The sequence below is a fragment of the Mandrillus leucophaeus genome, unplaced genomic scaffold (genome assembly GCF_000951045.1).
Source record: "Mandrillus leucophaeus isolate KB7577 unplaced genomic scaffold, Mleu.le_1.0 Scaffold858, whole genome shotgun sequence".
Taxonomy (NCBI): domain Eukaryota; kingdom Metazoa; phylum Chordata; class Mammalia; order Primates; family Cercopithecidae; genus Mandrillus; species Mandrillus leucophaeus.
Genome location: NW_012109341.1, coordinates 644,162 through 671,945, shown reverse-complemented (window position 1 = coordinate 671,945; position 27,784 = coordinate 644,162). Strand labels below are relative to the sequence as shown.

Below are 27,784 nucleotides of genomic sequence, written 5' to 3'. Positions count from 1 at the left end.
AGAAGAAGTTATGTAACTGTTTATAGTGGGGTGGTGGTCAGCAAACAGTAATATTCAGCAAAGGCACCTGCATTTTTAAAGCTTGATTTCACTGGCATGTTAGATATAAGCAGATTTCTAATACTCTAATCATTTAGCTATGTTTTAAAGAAGTCAATGAGGCTCAACTTAAACATAAAGACAAATAGTGGCAATACTAAAAGCAATGTCAAGAAATCCATTTTAGAAGTGTCAAAACTATATTGTATATAGATAAGAGTTCATCAAGGTAAAAAGTAAATTAATCTAAGATTTTACTTTTAAAAAGTTGTACTGTGATACAAAATCTCTATCCTCTGGTAGCTACAGAAAAATTCTTTAATAGAAGCATGTAAAGTATTTACAGCAAGATATTTTCAAGTCATTTTTCTCTGACCTCATCAAATCTAAAATGAAAAATGAGATTCATTTTTCAGGCCATGTATACAGAAGAGGAAAAAGTACAATTTTCTGAGGCAGTTACATAGGCAAGGATTGCATACTCTTTTTTTTTTAGTTTAGGAAGAAGGCTTTTCCTTAACAACACTTTCACTTCAATTTAGTGATGAAGATGGCTTATTTCTAATACCATAATGTGACTCGCCGAAGATCATCTAACAAAGGAAATAAAGACAAAAAATCTATATAGAGAGGTAATAAAACTTTGTTTCTGTACATCTATGAAAACAAACAAGATTCATGTCTTTTTGTGACTATTTCAGGCATAAGCAGTCAACAGGTGGGCATACAGTAGCCTTACACATTCTCTAACTCATCATTCTTTACTCCATGATGAATTCGCAGGTATAGTTCAGCATATACTTGGGGGACTATTGTTGAGGAAAGGTATTTTATTGGAGTTAACTTTGAAAAGCCAAATAGACCCACATCTATTTTAAACATACTTACCTGGCTCCAGAAACCTGTCTGGTAAAAAGCATCGAGCCGAGCTGAGTGACAGCTTGGTCATGGTGTTCATCTAGTGTTTTAAGTGTCATAGCTGAAAAAGAAAAAAGTACCCTAATAAGCGTTGGTTTACTGGCATAAAAATCATTCAAATAATAACAATAATGATGATGAAGACATTACTTTTGATTCATTGTCAAGTGGCACAATTTCACTGTAACGTACTTAATAAATCATAGGGATTTCTTTATATATCAGACAAAAATATTTTAATGTAAATTAACATCTCAGAATACGAAACAGAATTTCCATATCATCCTTCAGGAGAGTAAATTTTTCCAACTAAAGAGATGGAACAATAACACGATCAGTATGGCTGTTTATTCAAATTCAACCAAGTTTTAAAAACTTGTAAAGTGAGGATGTGGGATATATTTCAGTACATATACAAAACTAAGTAAGATCAAATTCTGCATATAGAAATGGAATTGATCGTTCTGAGGCTGTGTGGGTAAACTGGATTGCATACATAGCACCACTCGTAGCTACCATTTACTAAGGACTCACCATACTACATGCTTCACAAACAATCGCAACCAATCATTAAACAATTTTGCATGTGAGGGAAAAGGAGGTCAGAGGCTAGGACATGGAAGATTCGGAATTCAAGCTACACAATATCACCTTCTATAACATCTACATAGATCATAAATCAGCAAAGGACTAATTGGGGTGGTTTTTATTATATATTGGTGTTCAAATGGTATTCCACAGAAGCCCATTCCTAAAAAAGGCTTCGGCTACAAATGATTCACTTTCCTTTCTTCAGATATCTGTGAAATATGAAACATTATATTACATATATTCACAATTTAAAAGGGGGTAACTATGAAGCTTAAAAGATAATTAAGTTCATAAAAGTCAATATTCACATTATTGTTTTTAGTAACCCCTATATTACACGACAAAAACATAGTCCTTATATACACAAATGAAAATACCATAAATACAAATTTCTTTAACATCCATAGGCTAAAGAAAACAAGCAATAATGACATTAAAAACAACATAAGATTTAATTTCTGGCATGTTGGGGTTCTGTTAACTGGAGAAAGTTTTGTTTATTTGTTTGGTTTAAATAATAGAGACAAGGTCTCACTATGTCGCCCAGGCTGGTTTTGAGCTCCTGAGCTTAAGTGATCTCCCGCCTCAGCCTCCCAAAGTGCTAAGATTACAGGCACGGGCCACCACACCCGACCTGGAGAAAGCTTTAATTATTTATAAATAGAGTCCTGGTTAGAAACAGGACTTTAGGTATTATTTTCTGTATTTTCATTATAATACTTAATATTGACTCTTGATTCTCTCAGTGTATAGGCTTTATCTTAGAAATATATTAAAATATTTCAAAAGCCTAACTAAACTTTTTCAATTTACAAATTAAAATACTGTGATGAATTTAGAAATATCATTATAACTAGAAAGAGTTTTCTCTCTTTCTAGAAGTACCAGCTTCCTCCTAGAGATGGATCATAAGTATTTGTTTTTCTTTAGGAAAAAAGAAATTACCTAAAGATATGGGATTGTGAGGTGTATGCAACAGTCTTTCATTGTAGGCTTCTGACAACTTCTTTATTTGGTTGGACAAATATGAAAACATTTCCTGCAACAATAAAATGTCACATTTAAAAACAAATCAAATATCTACTGCCAGATTTAATAAGACAAAAATCTGACTGGTATGAAGTCTACATTGTAAATGAACCCACCCATGTGCCTTAACACCAATTCTCTCCTTTGCCACAACACAGTGAAATTCAAAGCTGCTACAACTATCAGAAGCCACAGGATTTTAGTAAAGGCAAAGAACCAGCACACTTTCTCCCTTCACTAGTATGTATCTATCACAAATCCATCTTCTTCTCAGAACTTCCAGATCTACCACTCTGGAACTCGTAGCTATCAACCTCTTTCCCTGGACACAGCAATAGATCCTAAATGATTTTTCTGCCTGTTCTCCACCGTTCTATAATCTGTTCTATACTCAGAGACTAGAGAGGTCTTTCAAAAGCATACCAGTTCATGCCTCTCCCCTGATGACTTCCTCCAGTAACTATTAGAAAACCACACTCTTCATTTCTAAGGCCCCACATAATGTGACCCAGCCAATATACTCAACCTAGTGACTATCATTTCCCCTAGTCACTACACACCAGTCACATTAGCCTCCTTTCCAATCATTCTAGTGTTCAAACCTTTGTGCTTGCTTTCCCTGAATTTCCTAGATCATTCCCCAAGTGGTCCCTCTTGTCAAATACTAAAGACACCTGCCTTTGTTAACTTCCCTATTAAAGCAGCTTTAATTAATTTAAACTCTGCCAATCTCCTTCCCAATCCCAATCTCCTTCCAACACATTACCTATTTTGGTTCCTTCACTATACTTGCCACAATCTGAAATTATCTCATGTATTTGCTTAAATCAGTATTGCCTATCACTATGTATTACAGGGGAAAAACTCCTCGACCACAAGGACTTTGTCTTCTTCACCACCGTTGCCCCAACACCAAGAAAAATGTGCCAGACTTTAGTACACAAGTTATTTAGGAAAAGGTAGTTTATAAATGCATTTCCTTTAAATCACACAACATTAAAGTGAACAATTCCCTTACTTCAATTAAAAGAATACAGCAACTCCCATAGTCCAAGCTTGAGCCCAGGAGGTCAACACCAGCCTGGGTAACAAAACAAAAACAAAAACAAAAACAAAGGCAACTAAAACTAAAAATTGTCCCACTCTGAAAAATAAAACATATTCAATAGTAGAAAATATAATAAAAACATATTTTACAAGTATCAAATGTCACATGTATATAAGTGGCAGTTTAACAGTTACAAGTAAATATTAAGTTGGCAACTACTTGACCTAAAATTTTACTTTCTTCTCCTCACAAGACCTTTAAAAAGTGTTGAAATCAGTATCTGCCCAACTACAACTGCAGCTAAACAAACCCATTTGCACTGAGCTCCTCTAATCACAGACAAAACAGATAAACTCTAAGGATACACCAAACAGCCAGCGGCTAACAGAGTGCCCAAGCAGAGACAGCAAGAAATGACACTTCTCCAACCTCAAAGGCCAAGATACCCTGATCCCACACTGAGTCCCAGAGGAATTTTTTCATGTCTGAAGCACACAGATGATTAACTCCATCTTTTGTTAGGTAAAGATTAAGAGGAAAACGCCTATCAGGTTTATGAATTATTAATGAGACTACTTAAGATCACAAACAGTTTCACTTCTGTCAACCCAGTACATATATTTTATATTCTCACCTAAAATTTTTGAATAATCATTTTTAAATTTTAGGATACTTTGTAATATTAATTCTCAGAATGTTGGAATTACAAAAATCTTAGATCACTAAAATAAATTCATTCCTTTTATATTCAAAAAGTTAACATCTACAGTGGCCATACTTAATGAAGCTATTAATAAATGTTACTGTTACATGAGATAAGCCTTTCTCTTTTGTTATTTAAAGTATAGAGAAATATTTAAGGAGACAAATGGCATTATTTCCAGAAACAAACAAAAAAGCATCTTTCCTCAGACATATAAAAATATCCTGGGCTGAATGTGGTGGCTCACGCCTGTAATCCCAGCATTTTTGGGAGGCTGAGGCCGGTGGATCACTTGAGGTTAGGAGTTCAAGACCAGCCTGGCCAACATGGTGAAACCCCTTATCTACTGAAAATACAAAATTAGCCAGGCATGGTGGTGTCAGCCTGTAATCCCAGCTACTCAGGAGGCTGAGGCATGAGATTCACTTGAGCCCGGGAGGCAGAGGTTGCAGTGAGCCAAGATTGCGCCAGCTTCACCATGTTGGTCAGGCTGGTCTCGAACTCCTGACCTCAGGTGATCCACCTGCCTTAGCCTCCCAAAGTGCTGGGATTACATCCGGCCCTCGTCCCTCCTTCTTAACCCAATATTCCCATACTACAAAAGGTGAAACAAGAAGATAATCAAATGGAACAAATCAACAGTTTTTCCAGCAATCAGAACAATTCATAATTTTTTAGTAACACACCAGGGTTAATAAAGAAGAGAATTCCTGGGTTTCATCCATACATTTTCATCTCCTATAAAGTAATTAGGTTACTAATTTAAATGCTATTTTTTTAAAGCAGTCACATATTTTCATTTAGATATTAAATGCTGATTTTTCTTCACTTATATTATTCACCAAAGTCTTAAATGGCCTCCGTCTTTCCAATTTACTCTGAAATTCATCAAACTCCCAAAGGCACAAACAAACCTCATAGGCAGGAAATGCCTTTTACAGAGCCCTACCCCCTACAAACCACCTAACAACAACATAACCCACACCCATCCTTCATTTATCCTCAAGCATATATTCATGAAGCAAAATTTTCTCCAGTTTACATATTTCAGTGGTGAAGACAATTTAAAATATTATTCTATCTACTTTGGCAGCCACATTAAATACCAATGTGGTCACATCTGTGAATAAGCTGAACCTGATGAGTACTTAATTTATACTCAGGTTAGCTATTTCTGAAAAAAGAGAAAATGTTTCCTAAGCAACACCCCTAGAGGGGGTGCTTTTAAACTTACTGATGCATACATGGCTATTAAAAAGTGAATTTGCCCAATGTTCAACTTCTAATACTTTAACAAATTAGTTTTTACCAGTTCTATCAATCACTTGCTAATGCCACTAGAATTCCATTTGAACTGTAGGTAATATTAGGATACTATTTTTAGACTACGAAGATAACACTAAAGTAATTAAATCTTATATCACTAGTATGGGAGTAATTAGATATAAAAAAATTTGAAGCAAGTTCACATCCATCAACAAATATTTAGAATATATTTACTCTGTGTAAAGGGTTATAAGTAAACCAATAAGCAAATGTTTTAAATATCTTAAAGCACACTATGCTAAATTCTATAATATTCCACATGTTAAGCTCCTAAATGCTCTCCTATTAATATTACTACATTTTAAAAATATCATTTAGGAGACTATTCCACTATTCTACACTAATACTTAGCTAAGCAGTTTTTTACCTGATATATTAAAGCTACTACAGAACCTGTACTATTTTTTGCTACAGTTAAATCTGTAACTGACATTTATTATAAAATACTTCTGTAAAGAAAGAAATTTATAAGCAACCCAAGCAAATGTATATAGAAAGATCTTACTTAAAAGAAATGAAATATTATTGATTTTCCATGTTCTCTGTACTGTATTTAACTTAATTTTAAGAGACTTTTCACTAGAGATAAACTGAACTGTATACCTGAATGCTAATGTCAGCTATATTTCTAGAATAAAAATACAAAACTTTACACCATAGTTCAAGATGTTAATGGAAGAGAAGCTGAATGATATTAAGCATTATCTTTCATATGGCCTTTTGCAAATTGATTTGCAGTCATGAAATTCGACATTTAGCCTGTCTCTCCCAGAATCCAAAGATGTGCATAATTCACTAAATTTTAAGTGAAACGGTCTTATGTAATCATGTCTTTGAAAACATACTGTTTCAAGTTATAGGATAAAATAAAGATAGAACCTCACATATTATTACAATATGTTTCACAAGGCAGGTAACAAACCAAAAGAAACATACCCACTAGTCTACTATTTCAAAGATAACATGAATGAATGGATGGATGGATGACTGACAGTAGGTAAATACTGAAGCAGACAGATGTCCATATTGGAGGAAAACAGTACTAAATATGACATGCTGCTGTCCCTGACTGTGGTCAGCTAAAAGGATCCAGGCACACTTGGCAAATCTTGTTTCAGAGGCTACACCCATTTGCATTCAAGTTGTTAAGGCCCCATATGTAGGCCTGAAATCAGATGCTTCTGCAGAGATTGAACCACTCCACTTATAGGGCTGCAGATCCAGTAGTGTTTCCAAACTTAGCTCTGCTATAAGGACACTGAAGTGTATAACGTTCTTTTAAAACTTAGTTTGTCCCCCAGTTTTTAGCTCACAAATTCTAGCCACCGAGCAGCCATAGTGCTGTTATTCTTCTTCCACTTATCCAATTTAGCAGATATTTGCAACAATAAACGATTACCTGCCTTCCCTGTTCAGCAAAGCACTCTTCTAAAAGGAAAGCTAAATGGAATAATGATCTTCTCCAGAAGCGAAACAAAAGTGAGGATAAACTTCTAAGACCATAGACTTTCTTTCTGCATAGACAAACTAAAAGATACAGCCTTACGTTTTAACCCCTTTTTTAAAAGGGGTTAAATTCATGGTTATTTCTCCCCTCAATGAAGCAAATGTGTTGATCAGGAAGGGGATAAGGGCAAAGAGGCTCAATTCACACACAGAGCTCCCCTCTCTCTGATCCTTTCACCCTTCAAAAAAGAAAGCTTAAGAAGGAATGGCTTCAAGCTGAGTTCTTGTCTGCCACTACTGTGAAAAAGAAAAAGCTTTTTCTGAAGAGATAAAGCTAGATGAAATAACCTCTAAAAATATCATTGTGGTGAATAAGGACATAGAATGAAAAAAATCCTAAGTTTTCTACTAACATTCCTTTTTTTAGTACACAATAACACCAATAATATAAAAAGGAACTCTCAGTGATGGTATATAAATAGCTCTGGCTGGAGCAAAATAAGCTTTGCCTCAGCTTCTCCAGAGCTGAACCAATAAACTATCATGATTAAATTTTAATAGTTCAAAAGCAAGTCCATTTAAACAAAAGAGGCCCTTATTTCTGCAACAAATCCAATAAAAAAACAATATTTATGCTACACATATGCAATTATGGTTTATGGAGGACATCCACATTTTTCAACAGAAAAACCTGCCTACTGAATGAAGTTATTAAAAAAGCAAACTTTAACTTACAGTGACAGAGTTCTCAAATGGGCATCTTAATACTTTGAAAATTACTCCTAGAGATATTCTCTCTTATAAATTATATACATAGAATTTTAAATAAAACCAATTAGTACATTACAGAGCCTTTGGGGTTTTACATACCTCCACTAGATAGAGTGGGAGGGTCACAAGATCACCATCTTTATGGCTCAAATGCCTAGCACAGAGCAAGTGATCACTCCCTCAACAATGGATGAGTGACTAGAAGTAGTGAGAAGAGAGTAGTAAGACGGAAAGCGCGAGAGACTTTAGCATCACACAGACCTGGCTTTCAATGGCAATTCTGGTACTTATATGTGGTACTTGGGCGAATACTTAACTCCCCTGGGTCTCAATTTTATCTGCAAAATGGGGATAATTCCTTCCTCACACACTTGCTCTGGGTATTACAGGAAATAATAAATACAATGAATCTAGCATAGTTCCTCGCATACAGCAGAGACATTCATAAAAACGTTAGCTCCCCACCCACCTATTTTTCCCCTAGTCTAAAAGAGTTTTCAGGATAAAAAAAACTACAGTTAGCTAGCAGGACTCCTACAGACACATGATAATACACTGTAGCTATAATCCTGTTCTTGTCCTGTTCCTGTTTATTCTACTCTACTCTATATATCTAGATAAAAGGAAAAGAACAAAGTTCTGAATGTTACAAAGAGAATTACCTCCTGACATCTGAGATGAAGGCATCCAATTCATGAATACTACTCCAACATAAAATTTCTCCCATAAAGTGTTTACCCAGTGATAATAAAGAACAAAATCCCAATGAAAGTGAGCTGCCTGCTGGATTCATTCACTAGCTGAGCTACAATTCCTGCAGGTCATCCTCAAAGGAGGTGGATTTTCACTCACGCTAAGCAAAATGTACACATGCATGGGCCTTTGGAATCAATCATCTACAAGTTGTCAAAAATCTTAAAGTCAAAAACCTAAATGTCACAAGACAGAACAATGAAGACATAACAGAAATTTCAAAAAGATGACAAAATCCCTAAAATCAACAATTCCAAAATCTTAAGGTTAGAAAAGTGCTTCTGCTAAGCAGGAAGTACAATGCCTGTTATATACAACAGGTAATCACCATTCCTTTTCACAAGTTTTCGACTATATCCATATAGTTGAATATTTAGAGAAATGTTTCTATAAGAACATAGAAATATACAGTAGATTATTCCCTTTAAAAAAAAAAAAAAAAGGCTGGGTGCAGTAGCTTACGCCTGTATCCCAGCACTCTGGGAGGCTGAGGCAAGAGGATTGCTTGAGCTCAGGAGTTCGAGACCAAACTGGGCAACATGGAAAAAAAAAAAAAAAAAAAATTTAGATGGGCAAGGTGGTGTGCACCTGTGGAAACCAGTTACTCAGGAGGCTGAGGTGGGAAGATCATCTGACCCCAGGGAGGACAAGGTTGCAGTGAGCCATGATCATGCCAATACACTCCAGCCTGGGTGACAGAATGAGACCCCATCTCAAAAAAAAAAAGAACATATAATTCACAATGGAAATCGGTATCAAAATATTATTTGTAACTGGACACAGAGGTACATACCTATAGTCTTAGCTACTTGGGAGGCTGAGGTGGGAGGACTGCTTGAGCTCAGGAGTTCAAGTCCAGCCTGGGCAGCATAGGAACACCCCATATCTTTAAAAATATGTGTGTGTGTGTGTGTGTGTGTGTGTGTGTAAAATTAATTTTCCAGAAAGATACTCATTCTATATAAAATATGAGATTATACAACATTTGATCCAGGTGTTCTTAAATACCCTGTGTTCATACATTCAACAAACATATGATGAGCATCTACTATATATCGAGTAAGGGATGCTAAGATTAGAGGGATGGATGGCAAATTCCAAGGGGGGCATTAGTCTACCAAAGTACTCATAATTAAGGACCAAGTTTCATTTCAGACACATAATAGTAATTTTTTAGAAGAATACACTCAAACTCTTAGTTTAATTTGCTAATGAAATAAGTTTAACTACAAAATTACTCAAGACTTATATTAGTTTATTGTAATAAATATTGCATATTATTATTTTTATTTATGGTTTCGAATTCAAGAACAAAAGCAAGAAATACTAAATAACATGCTTATTTGGAATTATAATGACAGCATATAGAAATCTTAAAAGTTTCAACCTTATGCAAATGCAAAAAAACTGAAATCCTAACAGTCTCTCAGACCACAGCACAACTAAATTATAACTCAACGTTAAGAAACTCACTCAAAACCATGCTACTGAAACTGAACAACCTGCCTTAAATGACTCCTGGGTAAATAATGAAATTAAGGCAGAAATAAAGAAGTTCTTTGAAACTAATGAGGAAAAAGAGGTAACATACTGGAATCTCTGGGATACAGCTAAAGCAGCGTTAAGAGGGAAATTTATAGCACTAAATGCTCACATCAAAAAGCCAGAAAGACCCCAAATTGACATTCTAACATCAACTAAAAGAAGTAGAGAACCAAGAGGAAACAAATCCCAAAGCTAGCAGAAGACAAGAAACAACCAAGATCACAGTGGAACTGAAGGAGACAGACACGAAAAACCATTTAAAAAAAAAAAAAAAAAAAAAAAACTCAACAAATCCAGGAGCTGGTTTTTTTTAAAAACAATTAATAAAAAATAGGTAGATTGTTAGCTAGACTAATAAGAAAAGAAAGAAGAATCAAATAGACACAATAAAAAATGATAAATGGGGTATCACCACTGACCCACAGAAAAACAACCATCAGAGAATACTATAAACACCGCTATGAAAATAAACTAGAAAATGAAGAAGAAATGGATAAATTCCTGCATATATACATCCTCCCAAGACTGATCAGGAAGAAGCTGAGTCCCTGAATAGACCAACAAGTTCTGAAATTGAGGCGGTAATTAATAGCCTACCAACCAAAGAAAGCCCAGGGCCAGAAGGATTTACAGCTGAATTCCACCAGAGGTACAAAGAGAAGCTGGTACCATTTCTTCTGAAACTATTCCAAACAATTGAAAAGGAGGGACTCCTTAACTCATTTTATGAGGCCAGCATCATCCTGATATCAAAACCTGGCAGAAATTAAAAAAAAAAAAAAAAAATCTTCATGCCAGTATCCCTGATGAACATCAATGCAAAAATCCTCAATAAATTCCTGGCAAACCGGGAGCACATCCAGCAGCATATCAAAACGCTTATCCACCACAACTCAGTAGGCTTCATCCCCAGGATGCAAGGCTGGTTCAACATATGCAAATCAATAAATGTAATTCATCAAATAAACAGAATTAAAGACAAAAACCACATGATTATCTCAATAGATGCAGAAAATACCTTTGATAAAATTCAACGTCTCTTCATGTTAAAAACCCTCAATAAATTAGGTATTGAAGGAACATATCTCAAAATAATAACAACCATTTATGACAAACCCACAGCCAATATCATACTGAACGGGCAAAAGCCACAGGCATTCCCCTTGAAAACCAGCTCAAGACAAGGATGCCCTCTCTCACCACTCCTATTCAACATAGCATTGGAATATCTGGTCAGGGCAATCAGGCAAGGAAAAGAAATAAATAGTATTTAAATAGGAAGAGAGGAAGTCAACCTGTCTCTGTTTGCAGATGACATGATACTATATCTAGAAAACCCCATTGTCTCGGCCCAAAAGTTTCGTAAGCTGATAAGCAACTTTAGCAAAGTCTCAGGATACAAAATCAATGTGCAAAAATCACAAGCATTTCTATACAACAACAAACAGAGAGCCAAATCATGAATGAACTCCCATTCACAATTACTGCAAAGAAAATAAAATACCTAGGAATACAGCTAACTAGGGAAGTGAAGGAACTCTTCAAGGGAAACTACAAACCACTGCTCAAAGAAATTAGAGAGGACACAAACAAATATAAAAACATTCCATACTACGGATAGGAAGAACCGTTATCATGAAAACGGCCACACTGTCCAAAGTATTTATAGAGTCAATGTTATTTCCATCAAACTACCATTGACATTCTTCACAGAATTAGAAAAAAACTATTTAAAAATTCATATGGAACCAAAAAAGAGTCCGAATAGCCAAGACAATCCTAAGCAAAAAGAACAAAGCTGGATATATCATGCTACCCAACTTCAAACTATACTACAAGGCTACAGTAACCAAAACAGCATGGTACTGGTATAAAATCAGACACACAGGCCAATGAAACAGAATAGGTAACTCAGAAATAAGATCACGCATCTAAAACCATCTGATCTTTGGCAAACCTGACAAAAACAAGCAATGGGGAAAGGATTCCCTATTTAATAAATGGTGCTGGGAAAACTGGCTAGCCATATGCAGAAACTTGAAACTGAAACCCTTCCTTTCACCTTACACAAAAATTAACTCAAGATGGATTAAAGACTTAAATGTAAACCCCCAAATTATAAAAACCGTAGAAGAAAATCTAGGCAATACCATACAGGACATTGGCACAGGCAAAAATTTCAAGACGAAAATGTCAAAAGCAATTGCAACAAAAGCAAACATTGACAGATGTGATTTAATTAAACTAAACAGCTACTGCACAGCAAAAGAAACTATCCTCAGAGTGAACTAACAACCCACAGAATGGGAAAAAAATTTTGCAACTTTCCATCTGACAAAGGTCTGATATCCAGAGTCTACAATGAACTTAAACAAATTTACAAGAAAAAAAATCGAATGACCCCATTAAAAAGTGGGTAAAGGACATGAACAGACACTCCTCAAAAGAAGGCATCCATACAACCAACAAACATATGAAAAAAAACTCAACATCACTGATCATGAGAGAAATGCAAATCAAAACCACAAGGTATCATCCCATGCCAGACAGAATGGTGATTATTAAAAAGTCAAGAAACAACAGATGCTGGCAAGGTTGCAGAGAAATAGGAACACTTTTACACTGTCGGTGGAAATGTAAATTAGTTCAACCATTGTGGAAAACAGCGTGGGTATTCCTCAAAGATCTAGAACCAGAAACGCCATTCGATCCAGCAATCCCATTACTGGATATATATCCAAAGGAATATAAATTATTCTATTATAAAGATATATGCACACATATGTTCAATGCAGCACTATTCACAATAGCAAAGACATGGAATCAATCCAAATGCTCATCAATGATAGACTGGATAAAGAAAATGTGGCATATCTACACCATGGAATACTATGCAGCCTTAAAAAGAAATGACATCATGTCCTTTGCAGGGACATGGATGCAGCTGGAAGACTATCCTTAGAAAACTAAAGCAGGAACAGAAAACCAAATTCTGCGTGGTCTCACCCTAAGTGGGAGCTGAACAATGAGAACACACGAACACAAGGAGTGGAACACTACACACTGGGGCCTGTCAGACGGATGCAGGGAGAGGGAGAGCATCAGAAAAAATAGCTAATGCATGCTGGGCTTAATACTTACGTGATGGGTTGACAGGGGCAGCAAACCACCATGGCACACGTTTACCTATGTAACAAACCTGCACGTCCTGTACATGTACCCCAGAACTTAAATTTTTTTTTAAATCTTAAAAGTTACCATCTATATAATAAAGTATACTTTTAAAATGACTTATAACTTTGTATAATGGTCTTATTGTTAGAGTTATAATATATTCCATTTATTTAGTTTAAAAATAAACTTAGGCCTGTAATCCCAACACTTTGGGAGGCCAAGGCAGAAGAATGGCTTGAGTCCAGGAGTTCGTGACCAGCCTAGGCAACATAGCAAGACCCTATCTCTACTTAAAAATTAAATAAATAAATAAATAAATAAATAAATAAATAAATTTATGATTTTAGCCAAATCTGAGGAGTGCTCAATATAAAACAAAAAGCAGCTAAGAAAAAAGAAAAAAAAAAATCTAAGAAAAAAAGACTATAAAAGATCAGAAATAAATACAGATAACTACTGCTATATTTCCAAGTTTTGATATTTGGGATATTTATGCATTCCATCTCAAATGCCATGAAATATTATCCACCTATGTATAAGTGTTAAAATGCTATGACACTGTATGTTTCCTCTCCAAGTTTCTGTTATATATACAAGTGACCTATGTGCCCCAAAACAAGGGGTATCAAACATGAATCTGCACCAAAATTCACTAGGAAAATTTTGTTAAAAATACAGTTGTCTAAGCCCTCCTTCTGACCTAATGAATCTGAATCTATCCTAAAGGAAAGCTAATTTTATAAAGTGACTCAAAACATAAACTCTCAAATAACTGCACAGTACTTGGCTTTCTAGACTCAGTTTAAAACACCCTTTCATAGTTCTACAGTTGTACTAGCCATCAGTACTACCTTAGGACCACACCACGAATGTCAATGTATAAATGCACTGTCTTTTTTCCAGGGAGATTTTACCTGATCCTTCCAGAGCTGGGGTAGGTGTCCCAGTTGGGTTTGGTAATAGATGCTCTCATACACTCTGCTTTCCTTTCATAATTCTCACCAGATTTGTAACTATTTAATATCTAGATTTCCTCCCCAAACTATAATTTCCGTGGAGGTAAAGACTAAGTCAATCTTGTTTGTGGATTTAGCTTTAGGGCCTACACATAAATATTTGTTTGAATGAATAAACGAACAAGCAGGGGCCAATACTGTTTTTAAAAAAGGAATCAGATTATAAAGGATCAGATTATGGTAGGCTAAGGAGTTTGAACTTTGTCTTGTAGGCAACCAGAACCAAAGCAAAAGAACTTGAAGAAAGTTGTGTCTTTTTTTTTTTTTTTTTTTTTTGAGATAGAGTCTCCCTCTGTTGTCAGGCTGGAGCGCAGTGGCGCAATCTCGGCTCAATGCAACCTCCGCCTCCCAGGTTCAAGTGATTCTCATGACTTAGCCTCCTGAGAAGCTGGGACTACAGATGTATGCCACCACACCCAGCTAATTTTTGTATTTTTAGTAAAGACGGGGTTTCACCATGTTGGCCAGGATGGTTTTGATCTCTTGACCTTGTGATCTGCCCGCCTCGGCCTCCGAAAGTTGTGTCTTTAGAATATTAACCTGGCACTGCTCTACAATGTGACAGAGTAGACTAACGTGGGGGAACAGTTGAAGTGTGAGTAAATTATTGTAACCATCAGGTGTGATGTGTTAAGGACTTAAATTAGGGAGGGGTAGCAGTGGAAATGGAAAGAAATGAATGTTGGAAACACTGTGAAGGACTTAATGATATAAGGGCTTAAGGTATAAAAGGAATCAAAAGTATCAGCATTAGAAAGTTTATAACAGAGAAGGGAATTTACTGCTTCATCTCAGAGCCCAGTCCACAAGCAGGCATGGCTGGATAGAGTCTCAAATGACTTAATTCTGTTTTCCTTCTTATAGTCCCTAGTGTTGAGAAGTCTCTCTTGGCATGGCTAGAAATATGGCAGCTGACAATTGTAAGATTAGATCCTTACAGCTTACTATCTGCAAAGCAAGAGGTCCTGTCTCTAAAAGATCAATCAAATCTACTGGAAGGATACTATCTCCACATGCCTGTGAACCAGACTAGCCAGATCATCTGCCCAACCTATGAAAGAAGAAGAAGGGACACTGTGATTGACAGACTCAACAGGACCACCTGGAGTCAGGGAGGAGCAGTTCTCCAATGACAGCGATTCTGCACAAGCAAACAACATATTATCCTCTCTAAAATATAACTGAGTTTTTTGGCCAGAGGAGCTAGATTTATTCACTGTTTTCGTCTCCTTTAGATACCAGTAGACCCATATCTTGAGCTTTACGGACATATAAACAGCTTCATAGCCACCAGGCTAGATTATCATCTATATTTAAAAAGGCAAGTAGAATTTATAAGTTAAGACAGAGAACAGGAGACCCAATTGCCTAGATTTCAGTCCATATTCCACAATTCACCTCATACAAATCTCCATTTCCTATGAAAATGAGAATAACAACACCTCGTAAGAATATTTTGAGGATTAAATGTATACATAAAAATGTACTTAGAAGAGTGCCTTCCACATAGTGCTCAGTATTACGTGTAATTATTTCATATGTATATAAATGTATAAGGACGTAGATGGTATTTGTATAAACACAAACCTTGCATGGAAAGACTATGTTAAGAACGAATTTTACATGAAACCTTTCTCACCAATGGTCAAATCTTAATGCTCACCCTACTTGACCTATCAGTGCCATTAGCTATGCTAATCGCTCCCTCCTCCTTAATACACAGTTTGAAAATATTTGAAAAAAAAAAAAAATTACATCTGTGCTGAATATGCAGTTTTTCTCGTCATTATTTCCCAAACAATACAGTATAAAAACTACTTATATAACATTTACATTGTATTCAGTATTACAAGCAATCTAGAGTTGATTTAAGGAATACAGGAGGATGTGCATAATTTATATGAAAATACTATGTCATTTTATATATGGGACTTGAGCATCTATAGATTTTGGTATCTGAGTGATACCAAGGGATGACTTAGGATACCATTCTTAGTATTCCTCGTAACTGAATGTTCCTTCTAAGTCTCCTTTGCTGGTTGCTTTTCTCAGACCTCTTAATGCTGTAGTGCCCAGAGCTCAGTCCTTATACCTCTTTTCTGTTTAGACTTACTCTCTTGCAATCTCATCTAGTCTCTTGGCCAATTAACTCCCAGATTTTTATTTCCAGCCCAGTTCTCTCTCAATCCTAGACTTGTATATCCTACTCTCCACTTTGCAACTCTATCTTAAGGTCAATTCAAATTCAATTTTGTCCAAAACTGAACTCCTAGTCTTCCCCCAAAACCTATAGCTTCCCCATCATAGCTAATGGCTGTTCCATCCTTCCAACTGCTCAGGTCAAAAATCTCAGAGTTATTCTTTACTTTTCTCTACCATCCATCAGGAACTCCTGTTCACTCAATCTTCAACACAAACCTAGACTCTAACCACTTCTTACTACCTCCATTGCCACCATCTAGCTCCCAGCCAATATCACTTCTTAACCACTATAAAAGGCTCTTAACAGGTATCCATCCAGCTTCTGCCCTTGCCCCCCAATCTATTATCAAAACAGCAATCAATGTGAGCATTCAAAGCATGTCAGATCATTCTACTCAATTCAAACCTCCAATGGTTTCCTATTTCAGTCAGAGTATGAGGCATGGACTTTACTGTGACCTAAAAGGCCCCACATGATCAGCCCCACCCTCATTACCACCCTGACCTCAACTCCCACAGTTCTCCTCCTTGCTCTTTTTGCTGCAGCCACAATGGCCTCCTTGCTGCTTCTCAGATACACAAGGTCCACATCTGGCCTAGAGTCCTGATACTGGCTTTCTGCCTGAAACGCACTTCACCATCATATGTGTATATTCCCCTCAAACTTCAAGTTCACTGAATGTCAGGGTATTGGGCTAGGCATGGAGGCTCACGTCTGTAATCCCAGCACTCTGTGAGGCCAAGGCAGGTGGATCACGTGAGGTCAGGAGTTCAAGACCAGCCTGGCCAACATGGCAAAACCCTGTCTCTACTAAAAATATAAAAATTAGCCGGGTGTGGTGGCACATGCCTGTAATCCCAGCTACTCAGGAGTCTGAGGTGGGAGGATCTTTTGAACACAGGAGGCAGAGGTTGCAGTGAGCCAAGATCACGCCACTGTACTCCACCCTGGTGGAGAAAGTGAGACTCTGTCTTCAAAAAAAAAAAAAAAAAGTCACCAACGAGGCCTGCCCTAACCAGTATATTTAAAAATCAGTTCCCACCACCACCTCATCATCCCAAATTCTCCTTAATCTTGCTTTTTTTCCATAGCATTTATCACCTTCAAGCAAACTTTGTAATTTCTGTATTATGTTGCCTGTTTATTGCTGGTTTCCCCCATAGGCAATGTGTGCTCCCCAAGAGCAAGTATCTTTATCTACTGTATTGACTGCTATATCTATCTATAGCTATATGCCTGACACATTACGTGTGGTCAATAAATACACAGTAAGTTAAATATTTATATTTAACTTAAATATATATCAATGAATCTTATCTTATTTTAATGATATTCATTAAAATAAATATCAATGAATCTTATCCCACATTCAACTTTACCTTTGCATTTCCATACTTTAGACTCCGCTATTTAAAATGGGCTTATTCAGATGCAGGGAGGAAAGCCAAGACAGCTTGATGAGGGTAAAAACAGGTATGAGGTAACATAAAACTGAAGAGACCATTGTGTTAAAAAGAGAAACACAAATTTCCAAAATGTCCAATTTATATTACCAATATGCCTTATAATGGATTACTAAATTACAGGCCAGTTCTCATGATCACTATGTCCAAAGTCCAGAAAGTAACTCTTTTAAGAAATATTCCAGAGTCTTTTAAAACTAAAAGTGGCCTGAGATGTCAATTGTGTCTTTCACAAATGAAATGGGGAAATAAAATCTTTAAAACTTTTCCAGGACAAAATGACTAGTTATAGGAGAGCTAAGAACCACTGGCATCTGAAACAACTAAACTCACATATAAGCAGATGACAGATTTTCCTCATCTATAGAGAGTTGTCATCTGACATATGGATCTGGTTCCTTGAAAGATTTGCCACAGTCTTCTCTTGGCTACAACAATCTACGACCATGAATGATTACAATTTGGAGTTCATAAAACCAGAGTTTTATTCTTATTGTATAAAAATTCATTGTCAGACTTCCTGAAGTATAATTCATTCACATATAGTAAAATTCGGGGTGTCTCTTTTTTTGGTGCCCACTTCTATGAATTTTGACAAATGTATACAGTCAGGAAACCACTACCACTATCATGACATAAAACGTTTCATCACGCTAAAAAGTTCCCTCCCCAATCCCCAGCCTTTAGCAACCATTAATCTTTCTTCTTTCCTTATATTTTTTACCTTTTCCAGGATGGCATATAAATGAAACTGTACAATACGTAGCCTTTTGAGTCTGGCTTCTTTCACTTAGCATAATGCATTTGAAAGTCATTATCTTATTGCATATTTCGGTACATTAGCCATTCTAAAAGGTGTGTAGTGGTATTTCATTATGGTTTTAAATTTGCATTTCCCTAATTACTAATAACATTGAGCATCTTTTCCTATATCACATAGATCTTAGGAAATGTCCTCACAATTAAACAATTACTTTCCCATGGAATGAATTAGTAGGGGAAGGAGGACCGGGGTAAAACAGAGCACAAGATTTTTAAACTTGTTATGTATTCATCCTAAGGCTATGAGAAGATCTATGAGATAATACATATGAAAATGCTTTAGAATATATAAAGTACTATTATAAATATAAGTGACTACAATTGTTATTAAGTGCTAGAAAGTTATCAGATTTAAAAACTGCACCAGAGGATTCACTCTCTCCCAGATAGAAGATGAATAAAACACTGCCTGCCCTAGCTATATGATCTCTGTCTTTTGGAGGTGTCCTGAATTAAGCTAGTTGTGTTGGGGATAAAGTTCTGTTTTCAAGCATAAATGTAACTTCTTTTCACAACCAATATAACCAATGAGTTCAGCATTTGATAGTGACAAGAAATAGGCCGGGAGCGGTGGCTCATGCCTGTAATCCCAGCACTCTGGGAGGCTGATGCGGGTGGATCACAAGGTCAGGAGTTGGAGACCAGCCTGGCCAATTTTAATCTCTACTAAAAATACAAAAAATTACACGCCTGTAATCCCAGCTACTCGGGAGGCTGAGGCAGGAGAATTGATTGAACCCAGGAGGCGGAAATTGCAGTGAGCCAAGATTGTGCCATTGCACTCCAGCCCAAGACTCCTCTCAAAAAAAAAAAAACAGACAAAGATAGATTTACTATTTTAGTATAAAAAGATAGAGCTAACTTCTGACCTGGTTCTTCCTCCTGTGACTGACATCTCACCCCTAAACAATTTTCACGTTTCCAAAAACTAAAAAGATGACTTGTCCATTTGTCTTTTAAGAGCTTCTACCTTTAAGCGATAAATGAACTGAATTTTACTGAATAGGAGTCCCTAATGCAGGAGTTTCTAAAAAGTAAATAAATAAAAGTAAAATCACCTAACCAAGATTCCTCGTAATATCTGGATAGACAGGCTGACAAAAACTAATAGGAAACTGAATAACAGATCTGAATAAATCGATCTGAATAAATAGTGTTGGACCATACCAGATGTCTCCCTCCCAATGCAAGAAACCAATAAGAAGAAACACCAAAGATTTGGAGCATGGTTCTAGTCGAGAATGTTATTCGATATATAAAGGGAAAGCTTACCTTTCTTTCTTTTAGTAGCTTTTTATAGCCATTTGATCCAAGTGACAATAAAGTAATAAGCACATCTAAAGAAGGTGAAGCTGAAGCTCTTCCTGAAATAAGAAGGATAAGTTACATTAAGAAGATGCGGGGGGTAGCTGTAGAAATTAAGATTTATTACAGTAGCCTATGTACAAATGGATTTTTGTTAGTTACTTTTTCTGAAAAGCAACTTATTTATTTACCTGGATACATCTTGCTGATTTCCTGAATGAAGGAATCATTAAAGCCAGCAATTATAGCGCCACCTACTGGAACCATAAAATTTTTGTCCAAGCTCTGAACAAAAGCATCTATTCTACCAACTCGAGCCCCCTAGAATCAATATAATATTACATATTAGTTGCTAGGAAAACAGACAATTGCTATTAACAAATACATACCACAACAAAAAATTATAACTATTTGAGTTAATTAATATATTAGCCTGATTTAACCATTTCACGATATATACATGCATCAAAACATCAAATTGTACACCATAAAAATACACAATTTTTGTCAACTCTATCTTAGAATAAAAATAAACACCATTAAAACAATGCACAGAAAACCCGATTGAAAATGTTTATTTTTATTTTCTTTGTAATAGTGCCAAGAAAACGTTTTTAAGTATTAAAACAAAATTTTTAATGGTGCTGCTTACATGTGGAACTTTAAGCTTACAACGTGCTTTCACACATAAATCATTTAATCTTCATAACAACTCTGTGAGGCAAGCATGGTTTCAGTATCAGCTCAGGTGGGAACTTTAATGAAACAAAATTTTACACCTTAAAATTTGATAAGAAAGAATGCATTTGGCAGGGCGCAGTGGCTCACGCCTGTTATCCCAGCACTTTGGGAGGCCAAGGCAGGTGGATCATGAGGTCAGGAGATCGACACCATCCTGGCTAACATGGTGAAACCCCATCTCTACTAAAAAAACAAAAAATTAGCCAGACGTGGCGGCATGCGCCTGTAGTCCCAGCTACTTGGGAGGCTGAGGCAAGGGAATGGCATGAACCCAGGAGGCAGAGCTTGCACTGAGCCGAGATCTCACCACTGCACTCCAGCCTGGGCGACAGAGCGAGACTCCATCTCAAAAAAAAAAGAGAATGGATTCATCCCATGCGTCTCATCTGTGCTCCTTTTTGACAACAAATGTCTACAATGGGTTCTGTAACTATTAAGTGGTTTTAAACACCCTCTGTAAGTTCGAGGGTGGCCACCATAACCTAAGGGACTATAGCCATCCGAGTTGCCAGTTAATTATACGTCTGCCTCTCTTTAATGCTTGCACAATCTACTACCTGTATGACCATTTTAAGCACTCAGATAACAAAAAAGAAATGCAAAGTTTTACTTTTAACATCACTTAATGGAAATTTTATTTGTATACTCTTGGCAAGTTTAGAAGCAATGTTTCTACATAACTCCTGCTCCCTAATATTGTAAACTTAGATGACTTCATTCCATTGCAAATGAACTTCCAGTGAAAATCTAATATTCTGGTGAAAAATTGAATACTTACCTACTAGAAATGTAAAAGTAAGTTCGGTCCTCGTCCAACACAGTCTATGACCTTCTGTCTAATGTGCTTCAATTATCTCCTCTTAAAAATACAGATACTATCTAAATTACAACTAAGATAGTCTTTTTCTTTATCTGTAGCCACAGATTTTCAATCTGTATTCACAATCTGCATTCCTATTAATATTATAACCATATTTGACCTTCATTTTCACATCTTGCTATCTGAGGGAGAATAGAAGGAGCAGATAGCTGGCCTAATCTAAGAGTCCAGATCCAGGCAATAGGTGGAAGCAGCTGAAGTAGGGAAGAGGAGCGGCTGCTCTGGAGGCCATTATACAACTGTTCAAATCTTAACCTTCCTCTTCCTCTTCTAATTTCCTAATAAACCATGATCAGAGAAAATCTCACCACATCACAGGAAAACAGAGAGACGCATATAAGACTAACAGAATAAAAAAAAACAACTGGAAAATACGCGAAGTAGCAGCACATAAAAATAAGTGGAACAGTGACAGTTGCCTTTGTATTAATATTTTAGTACTGTCCAAGGCCTCCTGAGAGAAACAGGAACCTAAACTGGAAGCAGAAATACTAGAGGAATCAGTGCATCAGACTTTGTTAGAACCCTACCATCACTAAAACACAGAAAGCATTTAAAAAGCAGCACATTCTATGGCAAGAAAACAAACAGGCCAGACCCAATCTCAGAAATGGTACAGAGCCCCCTTTTTTCAGCTACATCTAAGTCACCAGTACATGCTCTAAAATCCACTCTCAAAATACATCTGAATAAAAGCATTTATTACCACCTTCACAACTACCACCCTGGCCAAAGCCACAAACAAATCTCATATGGGTTGCTGCAACAGCCTTCCACTCTTGCCTCCCTAGTCTATTTCCCACATAGCATGTCACTCTTTCCTGCTTGAAATCCTTCCATGGCCAATGATCATACCAAGAATACAATCCCAAACCCTTAACACACCTCAAAGCTCTACAACCACTGTTCACCTTGTTCATTATGGTTCAGCCATACTGGCCTCCTTGCTATTTCTCACACATTCCAAGCACACTCCTCCCTCAGAGTCTTGGCTATTAGCTTCTGTCTAGAATCTCTCTAGAGAGCTGCAAAGCCTCCTCCTTCATGTCATTCAGAGCTCCATTCCTAGATCACTCCATCTAATGACATCCGTCCTCCCCAAACACCAGAGCATTTATCCAAGACTTGTCATACTCAAGATTTACTCTCTGCTTTCCCACAAAAAATAGAATGCTCCATGAGGGTTAAAGACTTTGTCGCATTCACTATTTCATCTCTAGTTCCTACCCTGGTGCCTGGTACACAAGTAGGAACCCAGAAAGTATTTGTTGAATGAAGAGGCAATTAGGTTTGTGAATAAACAGTAGTAACACCTACTTCTCCCAAATTCTTAATAGGCAAAGTTGCCGCTTCCCACACTTTTGGAGCTTTACAATCTATTCTGACTCAAAATAATTAGTCTTATATACATATTTTTGGGACTCTACTATATCCCTCTCCATTAATCTATCCTAACATCCATAATCCATGAATCTCTTAAATTCATTTTAGTAAATATAAACAGAAATACAGGTTATTCAAAACTAATTTCCCTGGGGAGGCTACATGAGCATACAGAATACTCTACAGGCTCAGCATTAAGGCATTCTAGGGTCTCACCTTAAAAATAAAAAAGTTAAAAACATAATGTTAAAACAATAAAAATTTAAAAACATTTATAGTTTTCCTTCATTGATTGATTATTGCAATATTATTTTCTCAAGAAGAGACTTAGAGTATTAGTACTTTAGTACTTTGTTTTTTAACAGAAAAATGGGACTTTGGAGTCGCACTGAACTAGATGGGCTATTTTGTAGCTATAGGACCTTGGGCAAGTCACTTAATCCCACTTATTTTATTTCTCCATGTGCAGAATGGGAATAAGAAGTACACTTAAATTGTCAGGATTCAGTTAATAACTTTAAAAGCCTAGTAGGATGGCTGACACATGGAAAGTGTGTAGTAAATGGTACATATCAACAATAAGGACTATTGAGATGAATTAAAGCTAACTTTCATTTTTTAGAATGTCATGAAACAGCAACCTGCACTCAACAAGACTCAAGTATTCATTTGATTTAAATCCATAGTGCCACAACATCTTTTGGTGAAGGCCAATTTGGGAAAAATAGAATCTTTATATATCTGCTTTTTTGTTTTAAAGAAATATCCATTTTAGTAAGTTCTAATGCTCAATAGCACAGTACAGTGACTATAGTTAACAACAATGTATTGTATATTTCAAAATACCTAGAAGAGAGGATGTGAAATGTTCCCAACACAAAAGGATGTAATAAATGCCAGGTATTGGATAGCCTAAATACTCTGACTTAATCATCCCACAATCTGTACATGTATCAAAATATCATATGCACTCCATAAATATATCTAAATATTATGTATCAAAGAAATTTTTTTAAAGAAATGTCAACTTTAGAAGGTAATACATTATCTGCAACAGTATCTGCATTTAAAAGTTTATTCACCCATCTTATAGTTTTATTTTTTGGTTAAAATTTTAGTAAAACCACCTCCCAAATGCAGAGAGGTAATGACAAAGCAGAGTATTAGGGATGTACAACTCCAAGGGCACCTTTCTTATTGTATTCTGGAGCTCTTTTTTTTTTCAGGCGGAGTCTCGCTCTGTCACCCAGGCTGGGTGCAGTGGCGCTATCTCGGCTCACTGCAAGCTCCGCCTCCTGGGTTCATCCCATTCGCCTGCTTCAGCCTCCCAAATAGCTGGGACTACAAGTACAAACCACCACATCACCCAATTTTTTTTTTTATTTTAGTTTTGTAGAGATGGAGTCTCGCTTTGTTGCCCAGGGAGGTCTCAAACTTCTGGCTTCAAATGATCCACAAGCTTCAACCTTCCAAAGTGCTGGAATTACAGAAATGAGCCACCACACCCAGCCTCTTTTAGTTTTAACCTCTTCAAGTGCACCACCAAATTTTCTAGTATTTAAAAATATGTTGTATCATTAAAATGATCATTACGAAAACTTTATAGGCATCTGAAGGGTACAGAAATATAACACTAAAAAAATTAAATGTACACAATGAATATAACTATGTAAAAACAATATGCATACAAAAAGAGAAAAAGTAAATACATAAATTGTTAAGGATATTTGTTAGGGTAATAGCGTTATGAGTGATCTTCTACTCCTTCCTCATTTTCCTAAACTTTTAGTAATGCTGATGGTATTTGACTTTTAAAAGAAGAGAGGCTGCTAAAAATTACAAAGAGGAGCAAGGGGGAAAGGGAAAGGAGGAATAAAAATCAATCACTGAAATAAAATGTTTTTCAACATTTCCAGTGTAGAAAATAGTACACCCTTCCTCTATGACCATACAAATTAGATATAACCTAGTCCAGAATAAGTGAAGAAGCCTTAAAAAGTTAAAGAATAACGAAAAGAAATACCAAGAAAGTGGTAAACAGTCTTTCTCTAAAGGTTTTAAGAAATCCCGACACACCATGCCTACAACCCACTCCACCTCTGGACTTGCTACATAAATTAATCCATTTCCTTATTGGTTTAAGCCAACTTGAGTTGGGTTTCTGTTACTTGCTGCCAATGACATCCTAACTGATACAAAGGTGAGTAATAAGCAAATCTGCGATTACTATTTCATATAAACCACATTTATGTAAAAGATGATACTAGTATACGAAAAATAATATAGAAGACAAAAAAATGTTCTAGATAGTATCTGTTGTGCTTCAGAGCATTTACCATATCGGAGCAGGCCACAGGTAATCTGCAAATAACTTATGCCCACATAACACAAATCACATGTATGTCAAAATTGAATGCGTATATTAACATCATTATGCACACAAACTATGTAGTCCATATCATACATGCATAAATACAGTAATTCATTTATTCACTGACTTTGTTCAGTAACCAGTTATTGATTGTCCATTATGTACCAGATACTGTCTTAAGTATTGAGGGCACAGCAGTGAACAAAATAAAGTTCTACCCCAACAGAACCTTAATTATAATTACTGTCAATAACAAACATTATATCAAACGGTGATAAGTGTTCTGGAGAAAAATAGCAAGGAGCCATTAATTATAAGAAACATCATTATTTTACATATCACTACATTAAAAAAATTGCCTATTAACATTGTAAGACACCACTGATTATAAGACATCACAATTTCAGATGTCAAAATATAGAACACTGCATCTTAAAATCAATGAACATGGTAAAAAAGCAAAAAGAGGGATAGAAAATGCTAGCAAGGGCTGGGCACAGTGGCTCACACCTGTATTCCCAGTACTTTGGGGGACAGAGGTGGGAGGCTGGCTTGAGCCCAGGATTTTGAGACCAGCCTGGGCTGCATGACAAAATCCCGTTTCTAGAAAAAAATACAACAAGTTGGCTGAGCGTGATAGCGCACACCTGTGGTCCCAGCTACCCGGGAGGCTAACGTAGGAGGATGACTTGAGCGTGGGAGGTTGAGGCTGCAGTGAACTGTGGCTGCACCACTGCACTCCAACCTGGACAAGAGAGTGAACCCCTATCTCAAAAAAATAAAAAAGTAGAAAACGCTAGTGAGGAAGGGGGAGGTGTTAGATAGGATTTGACATGTTTGCCAAAACTGAGTATGTATATTAACATAATTATGCACACAGACTATATAGCCTGTATCATACATGCATAAATAAATACAATATTTCATTTATTCATTCACTTTGTCCAGTAACCGGTTATTGATTGTCAATAATGACAAAAATTGATAGAGTTTCTGAGGAAGTCTCACCGACGAAAAGAAAACTACGCAACTCTCTAGAAGAGCAATCCAGTGAGTGGGATGAGCAAGAGCAAAGGCCTGGAAGTGCAGGCATGTGACAAAATGGAAAAAAAGTAAGGCAGCAAGGGTGGCTGGAGCACAGCAAGCAAAAGGAAAGCAGAAAATGAAATCAGCAAATCAGCAAAGGCCTGAATACATAAAGCCTGTAGGCCATAGTTCTTACAAGTGACATGGGAAACAAAGACATATTTTCAAAAGTAGAACCTCAAACAAATGACCAGGATCTAGCTGATGCTTAAAAAAAAAAAAACAAAAACCTACCAATTCCACAGGTATATACTAGAATGTTTATAAATGAAGTCACTTCTAGTCTAAGATAATAAGGTACAATAATTCCTTAAATATAGAATAAATCACATATTTTTTTAAATGATATAATCCAGTATATTAGAAAAATGAGAATCCTGGTAATGAAACAGTCTCAGAAAGTTAAAAGCTAAACTACTAAAGTATTTCCATGTTGATTCTAGCCTACCAAAGCTTTCAGTCCAATTACCACCATAGTACCAAAGAATAATTACTTTTATTGAGATTATCAGATGCAAGTTCCTAACACAACCTGAAGCAGATGGTCATAAATAACTGTTTTTACGATATCAGATTGTAAGAAAAAGTAATAATCCTATAATATGTTAAACTGAATTTTTCCTTGACATATATATTTTAAACTCTCTTACCTGCTGAATGAGGTGCATACACTTTGAAGACTGCACTCCATAAGCATTATTGACTATATGTGGAATGCCATAATTAGCACAAATCACAGCCAGTTCTTCTAATCTATAAACGTAAATATTCAATAGAAAGACATACTCACACTGTGCTTTATAAATGCTAGTGCAGAAACTTTTTAAAAAATTTACTAGTTATCCTTAATGTACACCAAGGAAAAAAACGACAAATACTGAAATTTCTATTGCAGTATTTTGACATGTAATACAGCAGCTTGGAAATACAGAGCAAGCGCTTTTGAATAAACCTTAAAAGGCTTTTAAATTAATGTTATCAATATATGAAAAAAATACAAAAATTTATGTAGATGGTAAATCATTTTAAAATTAAAAATTCCCTAAATAGAAAGCCAGAAGATTTATTTATAATGACCCGTCACAAGGTGGTATGCTCTTTTTTTTCCACTTTTGTTTGCTTACCATACTGAAGCTAGTATCTGCAAAATAATTAGCATATCTGGAATCTT

At 36.2% G+C, this 27,784-nt stretch overlaps 1 protein-coding gene across 2 annotated transcripts in view; it reads right to left on the bottom strand.

Moving 5' to 3' along the window:
* The window catches only part of SEPSECS (Sep (O-phosphoserine) tRNA:Sec (selenocysteine) tRNA synthase), a 40,356-nt gene that overhangs the window by 4,753 nt on the left and 7,819 nt on the right, over window positions 1-27,784 (bottom strand). For both annotated transcript variants that reach the window (XM_011968733.1, XM_011968734.1), the window contains 5 exons: window positions 27,264-27,366; window positions 20,344-20,473; window positions 20,120-20,211; window positions 2,494-2,587; window positions 928-1,018 (listed from right to left, as the gene is read on the bottom strand). In XM_011968733.1, the coding sequence (XP_011824123.1) occupies window positions 928-1,018; window positions 2,494-2,587; window positions 20,120-20,211; window positions 20,344-20,473; window positions 27,264-27,366 (510 nt within the window). The remainder of the gene's footprint in view (window positions 1-927; window positions 1,019-2,493; window positions 2,588-20,119; window positions 20,212-20,343; window positions 20,474-27,263; window positions 27,367-27,784) is intronic.